Below are 22,210 nucleotides of genomic sequence, written 5' to 3'. Positions count from 1 at the left end.
GGAGAACTTGAACAGAACCTTGAAGTAGTTGAATGCTAATCCTGACTTTAACTATCACCCCAGACGTTCAAAGCTCAACCTAATTCATATATGTTTTGCAGAAGATCTGTTATTATGTTGCAGGGCAGACAAAATTTCAATCCAGTTGATGCTGCATGCTTTTAATCATTTTTCTGAAGTGTCTGGGCTTAAAGCCAATATGGAGAAGAGTTCATTGTATATGGCACGGGTGCCTAATGAATTCAAACACCAGATTATACAAGAGATGGGATTTGCTACTGATGAAATTCCATTCAGGTACCTAGGTGTCCCTTTATCTTCAAGGAAGCTTACAGTTAATCAGTGTCTAGCCCTAGTAGAGAAGATGATTACAAGAGTTAGATGTTGGTCAACCAAACTATTATCATACAGTGGAAGGTTGCAACTAATAAAAAGTATCATGTTCGAGATGCAGACATAGTGGGCTCAGATCTTCTTGCTGCCTAAGAAGATCATCAATATGGTGACCAGTATAAGTAGAATATTTCTTTGGACAGGTACAAATGAGGTGTCTAGAAAAGCTCTAGTTGCTTGGGAGAAACTATGCATGCCTAGAGCAGTTGGAGGCCTGAACATACTTGATTTCTACAGATGGAATAAGTCAGCAATTCGCAAACTGTTGTGGGCTGTCAACCAGAAGAAAGACAGTCTATGGGTGAAATGGATTCACTGTTTTTACATAAAGCAGAAGACTATATCAGATTGTCCTATTCCTAAACAAGCAAGCTGGCTAGTTAGGAAAATATTGGAGGCAAGAAAATGGTTAGAGAATTATGGGAATCCTGCAACAATCCTAAGAAGCTGTGAATCACAAGGGAAGTTCAGCATCAAGAAAGCATACAAATTTTTTACTCCACAGTTTCAGAAAGTAGAATGGAAGAAAGCAGTACTAATACAAAGCATTATTCCCAGGCATCAATTTATCTTATGGCTAGCAATACAAAATAGATTGGCTACTGTGGACAGGCTAGAGAGATGGGGAACCCAAGTTGACAAAAGGTGTGTACTGTGCACAACTGGAAGAGATGAAACATTGGAGCATATGTTATTTAAATGTACTTACTCACAACATATGTGGAGTTCTTAATTGGGCTGACTAGGCATACAGAGAAGGATAGGGAACTGGCAGGAAGAAGTGCAATGGGTGGCAAGCAAAGTTAGCACCAGACCATGGACATACATATTGGGATTCCTCTTTGCAGCTACAGTCTATCATATATGGGGTGAAAGAAATGCTAGACGGTTTCAATTGAAGAAGCAAGAAGTCAGAGAGAGAACAAGAGATATAGCCATACAGTTACATATTAAAGGTCAAAATAATGGTAAATGGAAAAGTGTATTAGATAGGTTGAATTGGTACCCAGTCTAGGCAAGTATAGAAATGGTTGTAAATATTGAGAAACTAACTCAATAGTCCAAATGAGTTAGATGCATGTAAAGTCATTACTTGGTGAAATAAAAATTTTATTTTAACCAAAAAAAAAATGCTAGTAAAGTAACAGCAATAATCTACATCAGCTTGTATCTCTTCTCGTGGACTCCAGTAACTCCCATTTGTATCTCTATGATCGTGTGAAGTGGCATCTGGAATTTTAGTAGAGCATTAAAAGTCTGATGCAATACGAGACCAGGAAAGCAAATAGCTTAGCGATATATTAATAATGATGAGCCGTTGCTAGAAAACTCGGTTTCACCGAGCAAAATGGACCAGGGAAATGAATAACCACAAAATATAATCAAGAGACGATTCCAGTTCAAAAGCTTAGGATACTTTCCACATTGGTATCAATGATGAGAATGGTACAATTATCAGCTAGCCCTTAGGGGGCGTTGGATAGGATGTATTAAGGAAAATAATACATGTATTAGCTTTGATATTATTATTTCCTTCTTTGGTAGTGTTTTTCAAACCATGTATAATTAAAACAAGTATTCAATACTATTCTTATACGTATCAAACCGGATTTTTAATACATGGATAAGCATGTGAAACACCCTATGCAATGCATGGTATTTCTAATATACCAAACCGAACAATCAATAAACAATGATCCCAACATAATTAATCACAGAATTACTAGTCCCAACATTAGTAATACATCCTATTCAGTATTATTATTATACACCCTACCAAATGACTCCTTAGTATTAAACATTTCACGATCTTGGAAAGGGAAAAAAAAGCTAAGGGTAGATTTATGTTCAAGATTTCTGTTAAAATCCTATCAGTTCCTTAGCTACCATTCACTTAAAAACAGAGGCGTATCTAAGAGTTTGAGAAAATAGGTGCACCATTACGAAGAGGTGAGTCCATGATCTACATTTAATGGGTTTAATATTTAGGTTCTTACCATGAATTCATTAGTCATTACACTTTTGAAATTCTAGGTTTTTTTTTTAATTGTAATTTTAATAGTTCCTTCACATATGTATCCATCTCCGTATCAATAATATCGGGATCGGTTGAACCTATTCATGGTATGCTACATCCTCCACCATAGCAGCTAACTTTTTTATAGACCTTCGATTTATTTTTACAAAATATAACGGTGATGACAAAAGAAAAATACAGATTTCAATGTGTCAGAGAAAAGAGTAAACCAAACAAAGAAAGAAAAAGAAAAAAAGTACTTTAAAAACTCACGAGGGGATATAAGATATGTTCATCCCCACAGGTGGATCCAATTCTAAAAAAAGAAAGGAAAAACTAATAAGATAGACTTGAGAATTTGAACCTCCAAATTCAATTCTAGAAAAAGAAAGGAAAAAATATAAGATAGACGTGGAATTTGGAACCCCGACTTTCACTTGTAAAAGTGCACCCAATACTCATTGTACCATAGAACTCTTTAAGCTTGGGTGCACACATATATATTTAACTAATTTTGAAAAAATATAACATTGTTATACATGATTTAAGGAGAAGAGCATGGGATTCAGGTGAACCCATACCCCTCCCCTTGGGTACACCCCTGCTTAAAAAACACTAAGGTGTAGTTTTTCTATATGGGAAGGGTTAACTAACCATATTCAGCATCTTTCATTTATGTTTCTGAAAACAATTATATATGACATTAACACTACACTTTTAACTACCAAAAAGAGCAAGGATGTAAACAGATATACATCCATGTTCTTTTTGGTAACAAATTAACAATCATATTCATTAATTGCTTCACATGGAAATGCAACATAGAAGTAGTTACTGTATTATTAAAGGAATTACCTCTATATGTGGAATTTCGTTCAAAGGCCTATCAGCAAAATAAGCATACAAAGCCCTCAATACCGCCTACAAGAAAACTTAGAATGAAACATGTTACTGGTTCCAGCAAATGCGGTACCCGCACACTGCAGAGGAAAACATTTCATGTTATTGAAACTTTTGCCACCTGATGTGATATCACTACCACGGGTGCTCTCTGCCTTTCAAGCTCTATAATCACTGGCTCCAACCTGCAGCATGTTGAATCTCAATAGAATGCAATTGTGAGTTCTAAAGTTTGTTTAACTGAAAGCATTCTGACAATAAACCTCTGTATGACATCAAGGTAAGACTCGCCTCGGGGGTATCTATACCTCAGCTTGTCATTTTTACGTGACCTGTAAATTGTAATAAGTAAAAAGGAAGAAAATGACATAAATAGTATCACTACAAGAGAATGGACTCGACTCATCCCCCAACATTTCCACTCAAAATATAGAAACAGACAACTTCAACAGTGAATATGAAGAGGAAGAGCGGACCACAAAAATGAGTACCCTATAAGAGCAAAGGAAACTTGCTCTCACAAGACCAATCGACAGAGGATTAACTTTTAACTAAGAAAATGAGATTACACCACAGTCAGATCAATAATGGCGACCATCTTCTCCTGCTAGTACAAAACCTGCTTCATTATTTACTGTTTTCAGCAGAGAAGTGATAAAGATGCTCATAGGTAACACCCGGCCCTCATTCTCTCCACTGTTTTTGGTTCTTCTCTTTATGGAGTATTCTAAAGATGTGAGACAGACTCGGTAGCACAAAACTGACTCTATAGAGAGTTATTCTTGAACCAAAACTTGAACATAAGCCACAGTTGCAAAATAATGGCAACTATTTCCGTCTTGCTGGTACGAATCTGCGTCACAGTTTAATTGCCTTGCAGCAGAGAAGAGATACAGATGACTCATAGGTGATATTTCCCAGTATAATCTACCTTCTTCGTTCTGTTTCTTCCACTTTTCCACTTAAATTCCTTTAAACTGGTAGTTGAGGTTTTTAAGTATTATCCCATATTAACCATTGGCTTAAGTAGTGTTCACTCACTCTCACTAGACCACAAGTAACATGAGAAATCAGAAAAGTTTATATTTACTCGAGCAATGGCCTGTCAGAGGTGTGTAATTTTTGTCAATAAGTGAGTGACAAGATACTACAACCTCCCAAGCCAATCACAATATTAATATCTTTGATTTGCAAGTCAAACACGAAGGCCTTCAAATTAAACAGCTCCGCTAAAATGCTTGATCTTTGTACAAGATCTTAGGTGGTTAGAACTTCAGTGTCATCTTTGGAATAAACTGGTAGCAGTACTATTTCCTTCTCAGTATGTGTTTCGAGTTTGTTGACTGTCTCAACAAAATCATGAACATTCGAACTGCTGATTACCTTCGTTTTTCATAGAGAATGGGGAAGAATGCATCATACAAGGTTAAGAATAGTTGTGGCATACTCGTATTCTTCAGGCATATTTTTCTTTATTTCCTCATAAGTCATTCCATCACATACACCAGCATTGATTTCATCAAGGGCTCGCCATTGTATCTGCAAAGGAGTGCGGGGACATAATAAAACAGAATCATCTGAGGTTAATGTTGGGATGGAAAGACTCAAATGATAGCTAACCTTGGGGAATCCAGCAATTGGACTAGCTGTCAAAACTGTTCTTTGCAGTGTGCTGGTCCATATCTAGGCCAATGAAAAAATAAAGGAGAGCATATTATACAAATTCTCTAGCAATAGAATTAAATTTAAGCTATCTAGCAATTTTTTTGCAGAGTAGCACTACCAGGTACCCTCAGGAACGTGATATTTTGTGCTGAGAGAGAACCACCCACCATATATATATATATCAAGGTGAAATGAAACTGATCGTCACTCCTATGCTTTATCAATTGTTTTAATGTTTAGAATGACAAACATTCTCCCAGCCTCGCCTCTTATTGCAAGATGCCCCATAGTAAAAAAGTAGGGCAATCTCAACTTTATACATTTCGACAAATGCATAGATCAAAATCAAAAAGAAAAAGAAAAAATTTATGCAATTAACCATCAATTGGTACAACTTACAGAAGCAGCCTTTTCATTTTTCAGTCGTTTTTCAACAAATTTGGCAAGCTTCTTCGCATAGACCTCCCCAGCTTCACTGTTAGAGTAGTTTGTCAGTGATATAAGCAAACATATGATAAAAGAGTCTAAAGTTCATGACTTGACAAGAAAGAATCAAACTGAGATTCGGAAGAAGATCGAATGCATTAGTAAAAAACTTGCACCAAATTGCTAGAAACAGCAGCAAATGATCTCCAACAACTACCTAAACCTTCGAGGCCTGGAGGAAGTTGGGACTCTACACTTAATACACACGTAACTCCTTAGTACCAATATAAATGAAAATTGAAAACACCAATAAGAGTCTCCTATCCTATCTTAAACCTTAGTGTCAACAAATGACTGATATCTTCAGCCGATGAAATGCTTCGAAGTTTTACAATACCATGTATGAACTTAAAAGGTCACACAGGAAGATGGTAAATTGAATTTTCTATGTCCAAAGCCATGGAGTGCATTTTTTTATGCCTAGAATCCAAATTACTCATACCAGAGGAATTATCATGTGTCATATAGATGAATTCTCGTTTCAGATGACAAATCCAGCACAAAAGGAGGTATAAATGAGAAAGTCACGTTTCAAGACTCTGCCGGAGATTCTGAACCAGTAATGGTTTTTGAAACATTGTGGTTATATGGAAGGATTTAGTTTAGAGTACCCGACTTCTATTATTCTTCGTAATTCTGTTTTCTAAACCTTGAAGTTTATTATGCCACCAATGGTTTTTGCTTTTACTCTCCCTCTGCCGCCACCCCCACCCCCCTCAAGTAAACAGAGCAAATAAGATAATATACAAAAACATTTCGGGGTTTGGGGCAGGGGTGGGGTTTTGTGGGGATGGGGTGGGGGGGAATATTCTCAAGTACATTAAGAAAGCAAAACAGAAGTTAATGGGTGAAGTCACAGTGGCAGCAGGTCATTTATCGAATGAAATACAACAACAAACCCAGTCTAATCCCACAAGTAGAGTCCGGGAAAGGTAGTATGTACGCAAACCTTACTCCTATCCCTCCAAGAAGGCAGAGAGACTGTTTTCAGAAGACTCTCGGCTTAGGATAGGTAAAATGAAGGGCAACAACAACAAGCATACCAATTAGAAAACCGAAGCAAAAATACAAAATTAAATACACTAGGTACTGCAATCAGAAAGCCGACACGAAAGCAATAACAACTAATCACAGAAGTCAAGGGATACGAGAATACACAAATAACACTAAATCACGTACTAAAGCTACTGTTACCGACAAGGACAACGCTCGACTACCTGTCCTAACCCTCTATCATAATTTCCAACCTCTACACCTTCCTATCCATGGTCATGTCCTTAGTAAGCTGAAGCAACGTCATATCTTGCCTATCACCTCTCCCAATACTTCTCCGGCCTGCCTTTACCTCTCCTTAGGCCCTTCAGGGCCAACCTCTCACACTTCCTCACCGGTGCATTCGTGCCTCTCCTCTTCACATGCTCGAACGAATCTTGTTCTCCAGAGGGCCACGCCCACCTTGTCCTGAATAACTTCATTTCTCATTCTATCTACTCTGGTATGCACGCACATGCATCTCAACAACCTCATTTCAGTCATCTTCATCTTTTGGACATGGAAGTTCTTGACTGGCCAACACTCTGCCTCATACAACATAGTCGGTCTGACCACTGCTCTGTAGAACTTACCTTTAAGTTTTGGTCGCACATTCTTATCACACAAAACACCGGGAGCGAGCCTCCATTTCATCCATGCAACCCCAATACAATGTGTAACATCCTCATCGATTTCTCCATTCCCTTGTATAACTGACCTAAGGTATTTAAAACTCTCTCCTTGGTATGACTTGTGAATCAAGCCTCACGTCTTTGTCCACTACCTGGGTTGCACCACTGAACTTACACTCCAAGTATTCTGTCTTGGTCCTACTCAAGTTGAAACCTTTAGACTCCAGAGTGTTCCTCCAAACCTCTAACCTCTCATTAACACCGCCTCGTGTCTCATCAATCAGAACAACGTCATCTGCAAATAACATGCACCACGGCACTTCCCCTTGTATGTGACACGTCAATGCGTCGATCGTCGAGGCAAAAAGAAATGGACTGAGGGCTGACTCCTGGTGTAACCCCATCATAACTGGGAAGTGTTCCGAGTCCCCTCCCACGGTCCTCACTCGATATTGAATGAAATAGGTAAGTCAAATTAAAGGTCAACAATTTGCTTTCGTACCATTGCAGATTGTAAAATGGTACATATTTACCATCTGATATCTCAAATAAAAAGTAAATAGGATTATGCAAGGTAAGGGAAAAAAACTAGCATCTTTGGTGTTTCTAGAGAGACCTTAATACAGTGTCACCACCAATTCTGCCTCTAACATTGTCTAGGCTCTCTCCATGCCTTGTAAGCAAAATTGGACGAGGCGTAAGATGTGTATTGACCTGCATATCAGATAAGTCTATAATGGGATTCAACAAAATTCTAAAACAAAGCGAATTATTTAGCGAAAAAAAGAATCTCTAGATCAGGCAAACCACCATACGCAAAATTGCAACTTTAATGCTGAACTTTAGAAAACTATCTTTTCTTCCTTGCCTTCTCAGGATAACAAGAGGCCGCATTACATACAGAAAAAATAAGTATACGTTCCTCACCTGATATAAAGATTTCATACCATGTAACTGGCAGTAATAAGGAAGCTAAGTTTCATTGACAAGTCTGTACTGAACATTAATCACTTACATCAAAAGTCGCAAGGATATTTGGAGTCATACTGAACGCTTTACTTTAAAAAGTGTCTCTTACAAAGATGTCAACTACAAGAACAGATCTTGAATATTTAAGACCTAAATGATAGATCCATTTGGTTTAATTATCTATTGATGCACATTTATCTGCAGCCTCTGCAAGTTCCTTTTTGTATTCTGTCCACCGAGGAGGTCCACAATGGAGATCCATAGCAATGTTAAATAGAAATATTTCATGGCCAACAAAACTTAATCAACAAAATCAAAAGATGCCTGAAGAGAGAACAGAAGGTTGGAAGAGAACAGAATACACTTTGTAGAATAAGCAGCAACTTACCAAGAAGAAGACAATCCGCCCAGGTAGATAGCCACTGATATTATTCACCTGTGAAACGAGAAGAGATCCTTCAAAATCATGTCACTTTATAAAAAGTTCCTACAGAAGTTTCTACAGGCCACTTATCCTGAAAAAAGGGATTTCCTAGAGAATTCATTTATTCCCTCACAGTCGCTTAAGCTAAGCCTCACACACACAGATGCATTTACTGAAGTAATCAAGTCAACATGAAGAAATCAAATAGTTTGAATTGTGTGTAATCAAATTCGGAATTCCTTAGACATAGAATGCAGCATTTGGGACCACATTTCTTCAACCTTTTGAAGCGTTCTTTGCTTAACGATACAGATGAACCACAAAGTCTATGATTATGAGAAAAGGTCACTTACTTGTATTTGTCCCCCATGGCCACTAACCATATCAATCATTTTGATATAAGATCCTTCCTCTACAGGCTCATAAACCTTGAAAAACAAAGAAACAACGTAATATTATTCTAAAGTGAATATTGCAAATAGAACGAAAACAACCATACTAATTATGATCAAGAATATCACTTTTTCATAATTATCAAGGCGACTCTTGAAGTCTCTGTAACCAGCTTCAAAATCAGGCCTGTTGAAAAAATGCCACTAGTGTATGAGTATTTTTCACTAACATACGAAAAACAAAGTGATAAGAATTGTACACTTCGGCATAGTCCGGGCTCTGTTGAACTTTTAGACGTATATTTCTTTCTATTATATTAGGATCATTGCAAATTGTTTCCAAGAAAATAATCTGCAAGTAGAAAAACAACAGGCATCAGGAGAGGATATTACAATCAGATAGAAGTCTAAAACTTCCATATATAAAGATTCATTAAAACCAACAAACAAATATCAACATACAAAGCAAATCAACCAATAAATATCACCATACAAAGTAAAATTTTCCTGTGGCTTGTCTCCAGCCAGTAGTAGAATAAAGTTAACATATCGAAGAAAAGAGAAACACATAAGATAATTCACGGCAATGTTAAAAGAACAGCTTTTGCAGCGCAGCAACAACAGCAACATAACCAGTGTAATCCCACAAGAGGGGCCTGGGGAGGGTAGTGCATACGCAGACCTTACCCCTATCTTGTGATGGTATGATAATAATGTTAAAAGAAAAGCTTTTGCAGCGCATAAGCATTAAATTACTGAGATCATAAGAATTCTAGCAATTCCTTGGGATGGCTACAATGCAGAGCTTTATTGGCAAGGAATTAAAAAGACACCCATGAAGCTTGAGAGAGACTTCATATTTCTCTAGAAATCCTGCTGACTAAACAAAAGAAGGCAACTAACTCCTCTCAAATGAGCAGTAAGAACACATTGATTTCATAGCTATGAGGACTCGGATATTATCCCACCAACCCAACTTGCAACCCCATATATAAAATAGGACCTTGTATTTACTGAGGAAGATACTGCAAATAACAAAAGTTATGATTTATCCATCACGGGAACTTAACAATTTCTGCCTTCGCACTCAGTACTACTACATATTAAATACAGTATAATCTTCTACAAAGGTAACTTTGAGAAAGTTACTAAAATCTACCTTGCATTTTCCCTCAGCCATTTCCGTAAGCATATTCCTTCTTCCCCTTGTGCTATTTGTGGCATCAAATATTCCTACCTGCATGATGTACATACAAGCTCAAATTGTGATGCTAGAGAAGTACAAGTGGAGGTCATGTTTTCTACAACAATGGAGGCTTATTGACCTCACAAAGGTGCCAATGGATTTGGAGAATTGGACCACGGATTTAAAATGCATACACTAATTAGACTTAGTCCAATTGAGGCCCAAGAATCTCAAGAAATTGAAGAAGTCCAAGAATCCATTCAAGATTGGGATTTCTTTTCCTTAAAGATTAGGATTTCTTAATTCTTGTTTTAGTAGGATTATATTTATAGTTCTAGTCAAACTAGGATTGTTAGTTGGTATTCAATTCCTACTAGAATTCTTTTTCTTATTTTAGTTAGGATAGGTTTTTCTTAACCTTATTCTTATTCTAGTTTAATTAGGACTAGTTTTCCTTAGCCTTATCAATTTTACTCATTGTAAGACCTATTTAAAGGGCTCAATATGCTGAAAATAAATATTGGTGATTAGTAATTCTATAAAGTAAGGCCTATTTCCTTAGCCTTATCAATAAAGTAATTCTAAGCTCTTGCTTCAAAAACATGATTTCTCGTTTGTTTATTTCTTCTTCCTTTATTCAACGCTTCTTGCAATCTTGCGGGATTGAAAAACGAGTGGGTAAGGTTGTTTTCATCTTACATTCTTCTCACGTGAGCTTGAAGAACGCTGTCGCTAGTTTTGTGTAAAACTTTAGCGGCTTTTGTTTTCTCTCTTCTTTGTGCTTGAGAGATGCAAAACCTTGAACGTACATCAATTTGGTATTAGAGCACAGGTTACAGGTCCGAATTGTTGAATTGCTATCTTGTTCATCATGTCGCCAGACAAGAAAATAACAAGCTGGGGATCCTTTTCAATTGATGAACAACTTCAGATTGAAAGATTAAGAACTACCGCTCTCGAACGAAACAATGAAGAAATTAAAGTGCAGCTAGATAGCTTTAAAGTGCAACTAGATGACTTGAGGAAATCAATGCAGAATCTGACTGAATTGGTTGAAGGTTTGGTGATTCAATACCAGCCACCAAATCCGCCACAACGCCTACAACCTCCACCACCACCAAGACACAATATACCAGTGCTGCCGCCACGTCTTCCACTTCGAGATCCACCAATTCAATCGCGTAGAGGGGGACACATTGAGCAAGCGGAAGAAGCTATAGCTGACCACGGCATAAGAGTACAGAGGCACCATGTTCACAATGATAAAACTCATAATCGGAATACTCTGATAATCAAGGTAGTGAAGAGTATGACTCTGACGAAGTTCAGTATCAACATGATAGAAGGAGACATCAGAGAAGACCACACAATAATAATCGAGAGAGGAATCAATGTGATGATATGAAGCTTGACATTCTGGAGTATGATGGCAAATCTCAAGGTGATGAATTCATTGATTGGCTTATAACTATTGAGTGTGTTTTTGATTATAAAGAATATTCTGATGAGAAAAAGGTCAAGCTTGTTGCATCGCTATGGTAGGAAAACCTCAAAAGGGAGCGAGAGCTTGAAGGAAAACACGAATTTACACTTGGGAGCGAATGAAATGAGAATTGTGCAAATAGTTCTTGCAAGAGACATATGAAGAAGATTCTTACTTGAAGTTTCATTCTTTTAGACAAGGAACTTTATCCGTGGATGAATACACAAGAGAATTTGAAATCTTAGGCTCAAGAGTGACATTAAGGAAAAACCAGCTCGCCTAATTCTCGTTATTTGACTGGATTAAATAAGCCTATTGCGAATGTGATATGATTGCAGCCCCATTGGAATTTTAGAGATGTTGTCAAACTAGCCAAGGTCGTAGAGACACAACATAGGGAAGCCAAAGCCACATTTTCATCAATTACCATCAAAAGCCGAACACTTCCAACCATGGGAGTACTAGTTTGAGCTCTACAAAGCCACAATCATCTACAATAAAACCAAGTATCCAGAAATTGAAGGAAGCCCATGACTTCTGAAACTATTTTTAAAAAGAAATGCCATAAATGCGGAGGACTTGGGCATATACAAGTTGATTGTCCTCACGGTTAGTTAGTTAGTTAGTCGTAAAGTAAATAAGCATAGTCCTACATGAAATAGGAGTAGTGTAGGTATTGTTTATTGTTACACTTATTATAGTTAATACACATGAATAATATATTTTCTTATGCTTTCTCATATGGTATCAGAGCAACTAGTGAGATCCCCATTGTGCAGTAACCAGCGAGTCCGGGACAGTTACCGTGCCTTTTTTCCAATGAATTTCAGGCTGTTTTTGTTTTTTATGAAAAATAACACCACCAACAGGAACAGAATTCTCAGGCGAGCAAACCCCAGAAAATCACACCGGCAGAACAACAGCAACATGCTCTCACGCGCTTGTAGAACTTCTGAGCCGGCGGCGCGTCAGACCCACGCACCGGTGCGTGACCATTGTTCCGGCCACTTTTTGGAAAAGTTTCTTCATGACAGTCTCATCGTCTAGTAATTCCGACCAGGCCCATACTGTTTTCTTTTAATTCCGAGCAGTTTGAGATTTCTTCGGTGACTACATTGATTTTCCAGCAGCTACAGTAATTTTTCCGGCATATACAATGTCTCTTTCATCTGTTTCGAGTTTCAATTGATTTATGTTATTTGGTGATAATTTTATAGACCTCTCTTCAATCCAATGTTGTCTTTGGGAGTTGGTCTAAAAACACGGGCTCTAGCAGTTCTTGTGTTATGATTACCTCAAAACCTTTAATGGGAAGTTCAACCTACCTAGCTTGGGCTTCTTCTGTCGAGTTGAGTCGTAAAGGTCAAGGTGTTCAAGATCATTTAATCAAAAAGTCTAGCGAAATAGATGAAATGGCCAAAGCACTTTGGGAAAGATCGATGCTCAGTTATGTAGTATTCTGTATTGATTCCAAGTCGATGCCCTTGTTTCGTCCAATCCAGAAATGTTATTTGGTTTGGGAAAAAGCTCGCACTTTATACACTAATGACATATCTCGTTTCTATGATGTGATATCGCGGATGACAAACTTAGAGAAACAAGAATTAGGTATGTCTACTTACTTGGGACAAGTACAGGCAGTTATGGAGAAATTTGAGAAGCTGATACCAGTTTTTGCTAGTGTTGAAAAGCAACAAGAGCAGCGACAGAAGATGTTTCTAGTTCTTACCCTCGCTGGACTTCCTAATGATCTTGATTCAGTACATGACCAGATTTTGGCTAGTCCGACTGTCCACATAGTTGATGAATTATTCTCTCGATTACTTTGCCTCGTTACAGCACCAAGTCATCCAGTGATATCATCACAGACACTTGACTCATCTGTTCTCGCATCACAGACACTAGACAATCGGGCATCTCAAACTATGGAGAACAGATGAGGAGGAGGTCGTTTTGGAAGATCTAGACTCAAGTGTTCTTCTTGTCATAAACTTGGACACACTCGTGAAGTATGATATTCTTTACATGGTCGCCCCCCCCCCCCAAAAAAAAAAGCTTATGTTGCCTAGATCAAGACTACACGCAACCAGGGATTTTCTTTATCTAAAGGAGAATATAATGAGTTCCTTCAATATCGAGCAAGTAAGCAGACATCTCCACGAGTAGCCTCAGTTGCTCAGACTGATACTTCTGTTACTGGTCATTCTTTTGCTTGTGTTTCCCAGTCTAGTACTCTTGCACCATAGATCACGGACACAAGCGCTTCTGATCATATCTCGGGTAATAAATCACTTTTGTCGAATAATGTATATTCATAGTCTCTTCCCACTGTTACTTTAGCCAATGGGTGTCAAACTAAGGCAAAAGAAGTTGGACAAGCTAATCCCCTATCTTCTGTCACTCTAGATTCCGTTATTTATCCTGGTTGTCCTTTTAGTCTTGCATCTATTAGTCATTTGACTCGTGCCCTCCATTGTGGTATATATTTTATTGATGATTCTTTTATTATGCAGGACTGCAATACGGGACAGACGATTGGCACAGGGCATGAATCAGAAGGCCTTTACTACCTTAACTCACTCAATCCCTCCACAGCATGTCTAGTTACAGATCCTCCAGATCTAATTCACAGACGTTTAGGACAATCGAGTTTATCCAAGCTTCAAAAGATGGTGTCTAGTTTGTCTACATTAGATTGTGAGTCGTGTCAGCTTGGAAAATATACCCGAGCCTCCTTTCCACGTAGTGTTGAGAGTCATGCAGAGTCTGTTTTCTCTTTAGTTCATTCTGATATATAGGGTCCTAGCAGAGTCAGTTCAACCTTGGGATTTCGTTATTTTGTTAGGTTTATTGATGATTATTCAAGATGTACTTGGCTTTTCTTAATGAAAGATCGTTCTGAGTTGTTTTCTATATTCCAGAATTTTTGTGCTAAAATCAAAAATCAATTTGGTGTTTCTATTCGCACTTTTCACAATGATAATGCCTTAGAATATTTATCTTCTAAGTTTCATCAGTTTATGACTTCTCAAGGTAACCAATCTGGGTCTTGGCCACCTACTTTGGAAGATGATCAAGTGCTCCTCCTTCTTCTGAAAATATGAGTTAGCTACAACCAAATCGAAGGCTTTAGTGAAATCCAATAGTGAGGTTCCTCCTTCATTTCTAACTCCCAAACTGAAACCGCCATGCACTTTGTCGTAACTCCTAGAAGGTGTTGTAAAAGATTGGTGATAATGCTTATCGCTTGGAGCTTCCCGATGACTTTGAGATATCACCTATCTTCAATGTAGTAGATCTTGCTCCCTACTATTCCTATAACTCGAAGGCGGCTCCTTTTCAACTAAGGGAGAATGATGAACATACAAGCTCAAATCGTGGTGCTAGAGAAGCACAAATAGAGGCCATGTTTTCTACAACAATGGAGACTTATTAGGCTCACGAAGATGCCAATTGATTTGGAAAATTGAGCCACGAATTTAAAATAGTTACACTAATTAGACCTAGTCCAATTAAGGCTCAAGAATCTTAAGAAATTGCAGAAGTCCAAGAATCCATTCAAGATTAGGATTTCTTTTCCTTCAAGTTTAGGATTTCGTTTCCTTAAAAATTAGGAGTTCTTAATTCTTGTTTTAGTAGGATTATATTTATAGTTCTAGTCAAACTAGGATTGTTCATTGGTATTCCATTCATACTAGAGTTCTTTTTCCTATTTAGTTAGGATAGGTTTTTCTTAGCCTTATTCTTATTCCTATTTAATTAGGATTAGTTTTCCTTAACCTTATCTGTTTTACTCATTGTAAAGCCTATTTAAAGGGCTCAATATGCTGAAAATAAACATTGGTGATTAGTTTTTCTAAGCTCTTGCATCAAAAATGTGTGCTCGTTTATTTATTTCTTCTTCCTTTATTCAACACTTCTTGCAATCTTACGGGATTGAAGAATGAGTGGGTAAGGTTCTTTTCATCTTACATTCTTCTCGCGTGAGTTTGAAGAACGCTTTCACTAGTTTTATGAAAAACTTTAGGGGGCACTTCCGTTTTCTCTCTTCTTTATGCTTGAGAGGTGTAAAACCTTGAAAGTACATCATTGCATTTCAACCGATATAAACATTGACAAATTAGAAGAAAATGGTGTTCCACAAAAATCATATAAGACTTACCTGACGTCCTTCTTGCATCCATACTATCATGTCTTCCATTGCAAGGGCTGCTACCTAGTAGCATGTGATTGATTAAAACTATTTGCAACAGAAAAAGTTAATTCAATGAATAAACTGAGTATAACGTAACCATAATAAATGTTGGTAATAAGCTAAAATATACTTTCCAAATATCAGCCTTGGAAGGTTGGTCGGATTACAAACTCTTAACATGGCTACAAGCACAAGAACAGAAATTGAAGGTACCGAGTGAAACCGATATTTCTCCAGGTATTAACAGAAGCTATAAATCTAAAGGCCTATGGCTATTCATATCAAATGTAACTCTAGAAAAATAACTCCGATGAGTTTAAATGAAATATATTCCTTTTTAAAAACCTTACAACATAAATATAACACCAACCCAAATATCCCAAAAGCAAGACAATTGGACAAATGGTACAAAATAATAGTAGGACTGCTTATCGTCGGTTTAGTTTTGAATGTTATCGGTTCGGTTTATGGGTTATCGGTTTATAAACATACTAAATCAATAACCAAACCAATAAGATATCGGTTGTCGGTAGTGGTCGTTAATGGTTCGGTTATTGGGTTAACCCAAATGGGCTGGAAGCTTATATTTTTTAAACGCCTGCAATAGAATATATTACACCCCTATTTGAAGTGCCGCATGTTATATTGGTATCATCAAGACCTGCACTGTAGGACAATATCTAAAAGTAACTTTTATACGGACCACGAAAAGAAACAAAGACAAATATTGTTAAGAATGTATCCGCGTTATCTACACCCCAAAAGGAGAAACGGCATTAAGAGAGCAACATGCCATGAGTTGGAAAGTTAGATCATAACGAAACAAGAACAGCAGCATCCAGTGACAGTGCAATACACACAGGGAACAACAGTACACGCTGAAGAACAATTAAGTAAAGCTAGTCAAAGGTCCAAAACACCATGTTCAGAAGATTCAAGATACTAATTCATTATCCTTCTAATATGGAGAAAAGCATACTTCCAACTAAATAATGAAAAGGATTACAAGTTCAACACAGCTCCATTTAGCAGTCACTAGTTTTGCCAAAGTCTACGAAATTCTACACAAAACATATCCATAATCTCACCTTTTCCGCCAAAGCTTTTGCAAAATGCCCTAAGTGGATAACCAGGGTAAAAGGGTAAATTTAACATACCTTATTGAGTTACCGGTTAAACCATTAAGGAAATTTAAAAAAAAAACGTTAACTGAACTGATAAGCCAATAGCATAAAATACAAAACCATTTTCAAACCATTAAACCAATAACGCGATACCGATAAACCAGCAACACTTTTTCTATCCAATTAATGGAAGCTGATTAATGATGGAGAAGAAAAGGGCAATTCTTCTGCATACTATATGCCAGAAGATGATTCCATCAACTATTCCAGTTCACTGGCAAGCTAGAGTGGCAACCCTTTAAGATGATTTCAGGCTTCTAGTAGATGAAAATAAATACATAATTAAGCATGAATCTTTTTTGTGGGAGAAAACTAAAAAGATTGTATCTTAGAGACATTACCTCATTACGCGCCTCCATGCCTTCTGGATTGTCACCCCGGAAGAAATCAGCAGACTGCGTCAAAAGGATGTACAAAAAAAAACAAATGTTCACAAGGTTAGTTTTGATTAATACATATACAAACTTCCGAGGGGAAGAAGTTTCAATACGTGATCTCCACAACTTATGGACTCACTTCATGTTAGATAGTTACGTAAAAAAGTGCAGTCCCACAATGTTGCGCGGACTCTCACAAAATATTGCCACACCTGTGTCAGATCCTTTAAAAACACACTACTTTTAGAGGATCCGACAACGTAGGTCCCACATGGAATAAGAGTAGAGAGTAGCTATTGTGTATTGTTATAAATAGGGGTTCTTGTTTTTTTTTTTGATAGGTAATAATAGGGGTTCTTGTTATAGTTAATATAACATCAATAATATAATTTTCCGTGTACTACTTCTCTTAGAGCGTGAGTGAGACAATCCGAGAAAGTCAAACAGCTGGCGTGCGTCAAATTTTGGCGACTTTCTAGGTTTAATTGGCACATGACGTGAATCACAAGGCCTTTACTACATTGACTCACTCAATCCTTCCCCAGCATGTCCAGTTACAGATCCTCCAGACCAAATTCACAAACGTTTAGGACATCCGAGTTTATCGGAGCTTCAAAAGATGGTGCCTAGTTTATCTAGTTTGTCTATATTAAGTAGTTAGTCGTGTATAAGTGTCCCACATCGGGAAGTAGATAAATATTATTATGTACTCACTGTATATAAATAGGGTTGTACGACACTTTAATTAATTAATCAATAATATTATTTTCTCCCGTTCTTTCTCACATGGTATCAGAGCAATCGTGACAGATTTATCGCTGTGCATAAATTCCAACGACTCCGGGAAGAAAAATCAGTTAACCGGAGGTCTTTTTCCGGCAAACACAGGAAATATACCCGAGCCACCTTTTCGCGTATTGTTGAGAGTCGTGCAGAGTCTGTTTTTTCTTTAGTTTATTCTGCATATGGGGTCCTACCAAATGACGAACTGTAACTTTTAACACCATAAATTAGGAGAAAAAGTTCAATTCAGATAATAAAACTACCTGATTAGTTCCGTGCTTTAGTCTCCGATACTGTCACACAAAAGGAAGAGATTGTTACTTTTTTTACAAATTCGCGAGAGATTGCAGAATATCTTAAATCATGACTTACCTTCCCAACATTAAAGTGCTTGGTGTCATGACCTAACCATCGAAGATACCTAGTAAGTTTAGCAGCAGTAAAAGTTTTGCCACGAGCCGGCAAGCCTACCTGCATGAATACAAGTCTTAAGATACTGCTTACTCCTCTACTAGAGTTGCACAGGACAGCTATTATATACGGTATAGTTCCACAAAGAAAATGTAAAATAAAAGCACAAGCATTGGGAACCAAAGCTGACAAAATGGATACCAGGACGATTGCAAGATGTCTGTCTTCCTTTGGTCCAAGCATTTGATCGGATATAGCTGCAGCTGCAACAGCTCCTGCAGCTGCCGGCATCATATTCTAAGAATTAACAGTGAATAATAGATCAGATGTGTAAAAGTAACATATCTAGAATGACATTTTATGACACTATTCATTGCTGTTCTTTATTAGATAGCTACAGACCTTGGTATCTGAGTCAGGCTTCGTATCAAGAGTGAAGGTGCTTGTACTGGGTGATTTAACTAGTCTAGGAGACCCCACACCCCTATCTACAAGGAGTCCCCTGTGGCTATCTTGCTTTTGCAATGATGAAGAATTTACCATAGACTTGGATTCAACCACGCCAGAACTTGAAGGAACTCTAGCTGGATCTGGGATTATTACTTCCATATCCTGAATGATACCAAGACAGCAGAATTCAAAACTAACATGACTTCTCAAACAACAAGCTATAATGTTGAAGTCAAATGATAACATAGACGGAACAAAGAAGACCAAAAGGTAAGCAAACTAAGTTGCCTAGACATTGAGCACGCAGATGGATGTCAGGCAGCCAATGCAGTCCCTTTAATTCAAAACAATGGCAAAAAACTAAAATGTGCATGTATAATTGGTCATGAAATTGTACACGCATAAATGGTTTAACTTTTCTTCATACAAGAATTTTGGTGGGATAAGATGATTAGCTAGACTGCCATTGAATATCTTCTGGGAGACAATGATGATCACTATCCCATACAAACTAAATCCTAGACCAAACTCACAGTAATAGTAATGACTGCTAATTATAGAATGCCAGAAAGAGAATTCAGGACTATTAGTAAACCTCTTAATATCAATATGTAACTATGTTATGGAGTATATTCCGTGTAATAAGCATGGAGTGCAAAGAACAGAATCTCAAGTCTTACAATCAAATGAAATCACAAATAAGAAACAAAGGCAACAAGAAAACCTTTACTGCAGCAGGTCGATCATTTGGAGCATGACCATCTTTTGAGGGACTGGACATGCTGGTAGATCCATCAGTCCCTGAAAATACCTTGGTGCGATTTAGTGACCTAGGAGTTGCTGTCAAGTTAGCCGCATAAACCAAAGCAGAGGTTGCTGGAGCAGGGACAACATAGTGTTCTAGATCGAGCTCTAGACTCGCTGATGAGCCATTCTGCCCAGAAAGAATGTTTAAAATGTGATGGAATGTCATGAAGTTACGTGGAACTCATATCACCCTGTTAACGATTAACAGATAACAAGCCTCCTAAGCAATATTCATGATTTACCATTTTTGAAGCAAGAAAGGTGAACAACTCCATGACAGTCAAGAACAGAAAATGATAGCACTTATGAGCACTGATGGTTATAACAGTTTTAATCCCAAGACCAAACACTATATTTGACTAGTTATAGCTAAAATCATTCTATTTACATGCCTTCAAATATGTGCATAAAGCGTAGTCGAGTTGCTTTTTTTGTCGTGATAAGTAGCATAATTGACTTGGTTAGTCATCAACTACCTTTAGTTTTTGCAATACTGCAGTTTACCAACCTCAAATCAAAGCATGGTAGTATGATAAAGCAAAAAACACCTAAATTCCAACGAGACTATTTAAATATTCATTGATGGAGAGACTATCCAAAGGCTTCTAGCTTAAAAGGTTAAGAAAGAAGCATGGGTAATGCACCTCAACTTACCTCGGGGCCCGTATCGGCTGTAGAGTTCATACTAACATCTGGTATACCTCGAACAGTAGAAGGCTTACGGTATTCCTGAAAGGCTCTCCAGCTTGCTGCAAGATCAAATGGTGAAACTCTATCTGCTTTAATGAACACTCTATATTCAATAATCTCCTCGTCATCCAACCTAAAAATTGCTGAACGCACATCTCCTTGCAATGTTCCACCAGTTAGATGACGAGTGGGACCTTCCTCCACTGTACAGGGGGCGTTATTGTATTTTGGCTTCAAGAGGAAATTGAAGTCTAATGTCTCTACATAATTCTCAAACCAAAAAATATAAATTGATTTGATTCCACGAATTCAACAACTTAGAGGAAATGCGAAACAATAAAATGCAAAGAGGAGCGAACCGTGATTAGGAGGAACCACGAAACTCAATTCCCACATAGAAGTTGATTCCCGTTCCAAAGGAAGCTGATGATTAAATTTTGAATTGCATAATTAGCTATAAGAAAGAAGATAGAAACATAGAAATGAGGTAGGAGATGAATTACAGCTTTGGAAGAATCCCAAGAGCCAATGAGAGGGACAGAGCCATAGATGTGAGGGACGAGTTCGCCTTTGAGCTTGAAATTTTCCATTTTGAGAGAGACGTAGAGTTGTCCTCCGCCTTGGTCATCCTTGCTGCCATGGGAGCTGGTATCCGGGTTCTTGGATGAACCAGTCCCCATTTAATTTATCTGAAGAGATAGATGCAGTGATCTGTCGAGAATAGTTATAAGAGATACGGAAAAAGTGTCTTGGTTTTTCCTGTCTCGATAAGAATGAAGTTATGGAGAGGGAGATGAATAAAGAGGACTGCGTTTGCTTTTACCATATTGCGTACATGTCCATTCTAATGCGGGGTGCTACGACTTCACACATATGACCTATTAAATAATCTTTTTATTTCCACTATACATAGACACCTCAAATTTTCGTTTTAGCATTTCAACTAGGATCAGTATGACATTTCAGTTTCATTTCTTATGTGCCTATTAAACACAATAAAGTTATAAGGGCAAAAAAAGGTGCCTTTCACTACTGTTAAGTCATAAGTGTGTGAATGGGTCTAAAATCATAGTATTATTTTTTAATTAAAAACCCCACTTTTTTAAAGGACACTGCACCAGCATCGTGTCTCTATCGCCGCCGCTCATCCGCCACCAGAAAGTAGAAAATCAAGAATTTCTACACCCACCTACCAATCTTGTTCCTAAGCTACGTTTTCTTACTGGAGATATTGAAGTCTTCTATAAGAAAAATTAGTTAATAATAATACCCAGCAAGTTCAGTAGAAGTTGTACCCACATAGAAAATTCTCAAAATTATCTCCACTTGGTGAGATAGTCCATCACTGATACCAAAATCTAGGAACCAAGCCAACGTAACAGTGCAATCGAGCAAAATAAGAGGAGAAAGAAATAAGAAGAAGAGAAAGGCAGAATTGAGAGAGAGAAGAGGGAAAAGAGGACTCACATCCAATATAATATTGGAAATAGTCTACATTTTGAATGTTGCTATTTATAAGACTAAAGCATGCTAAAGAAAATACAAAAGGTAAATGATGAAATGTAGAGAGTGTGACTCAGGTGATAACTACTTTTCCCGCCAAGACATTTAACTAACTTTCAAAATTCTAATTGTCAATTTGTGTATCAATACCCTTGGTTGAAGAACACCCTTGTCCTCAAGGATGAAGGAAGGAAAGTGAGCCTTAAGTGCAGACGCAAGCTCCCAAGTGGT

At 37.6% G+C, this 22,210-nt stretch overlaps 1 protein-coding gene across 5 annotated transcripts; it reads right to left on the bottom strand.

Annotated features, from left to right (window-relative positions):
* Positions 1-1,341: 1,341 nt before the first annotated feature.
* Positions 1,342-21,348, bottom strand: LOC104249504 (6-phosphofructo-2-kinase/fructose-2,6-bisphosphatase-like). 5 transcript variants are annotated; one of them, XM_009805946.2, is made up of 23 exons: positions 20,980-21,347; positions 20,836-20,899; positions 20,441-20,736; positions 19,704-19,913; positions 18,932-19,141; positions 18,731-18,826; positions 18,491-18,589; positions 18,382-18,411; positions 17,300-17,353; positions 15,742-15,795; positions 10,070-10,147; positions 9,171-9,262; positions 9,040-9,097; positions 8,872-8,946; positions 8,483-8,530; positions 7,742-7,839; positions 5,375-5,450; positions 4,931-4,993; positions 4,758-4,849; positions 3,574-3,642; positions 3,432-3,495; positions 3,266-3,331; positions 1,342-1,623 (listed from the first exon to the last, which is right to left on the bottom strand). In XM_009805946.2, exons 1-23 carry the CDS (start codon positions 21,154-21,156, stop codon positions 1,549-1,551), a joined length of 2,244 nt encoding a protein of 747 aa, XP_009804248.1. In that variant the 5' UTR covers positions 21,157-21,347; the 3' UTR covers positions 1,342-1,548. The 5 variants fall into 5 exon arrangements, 2 of the variants coding, with proteins under 2 accessions (XP_009804248.1, XP_009804261.1); XR_716772.2 differs by having other exon boundaries at positions 1,568-1,623; positions 3,602-3,642; positions 20,980-21,348; XR_011400807.1 differs by lacking the exon at positions 1,342-1,623 and having other exon boundaries at positions 3,318-3,331; positions 4,733-4,849; positions 20,980-21,348.
* Between the last annotated feature and the right edge of the window lie 862 nt (positions 21,349-22,210).

The sequence above is a fragment of the Nicotiana sylvestris genome, chromosome 7, assembly GCF_000393655.2.
Source record: "Nicotiana sylvestris chromosome 7, ASM39365v2, whole genome shotgun sequence".
NCBI lineage: Eukaryota > Viridiplantae > Streptophyta > Magnoliopsida > Solanales > Solanaceae > Nicotiana > Nicotiana sylvestris.
This window is presented reverse-complemented; position numbering and strand designations above follow the sequence as displayed.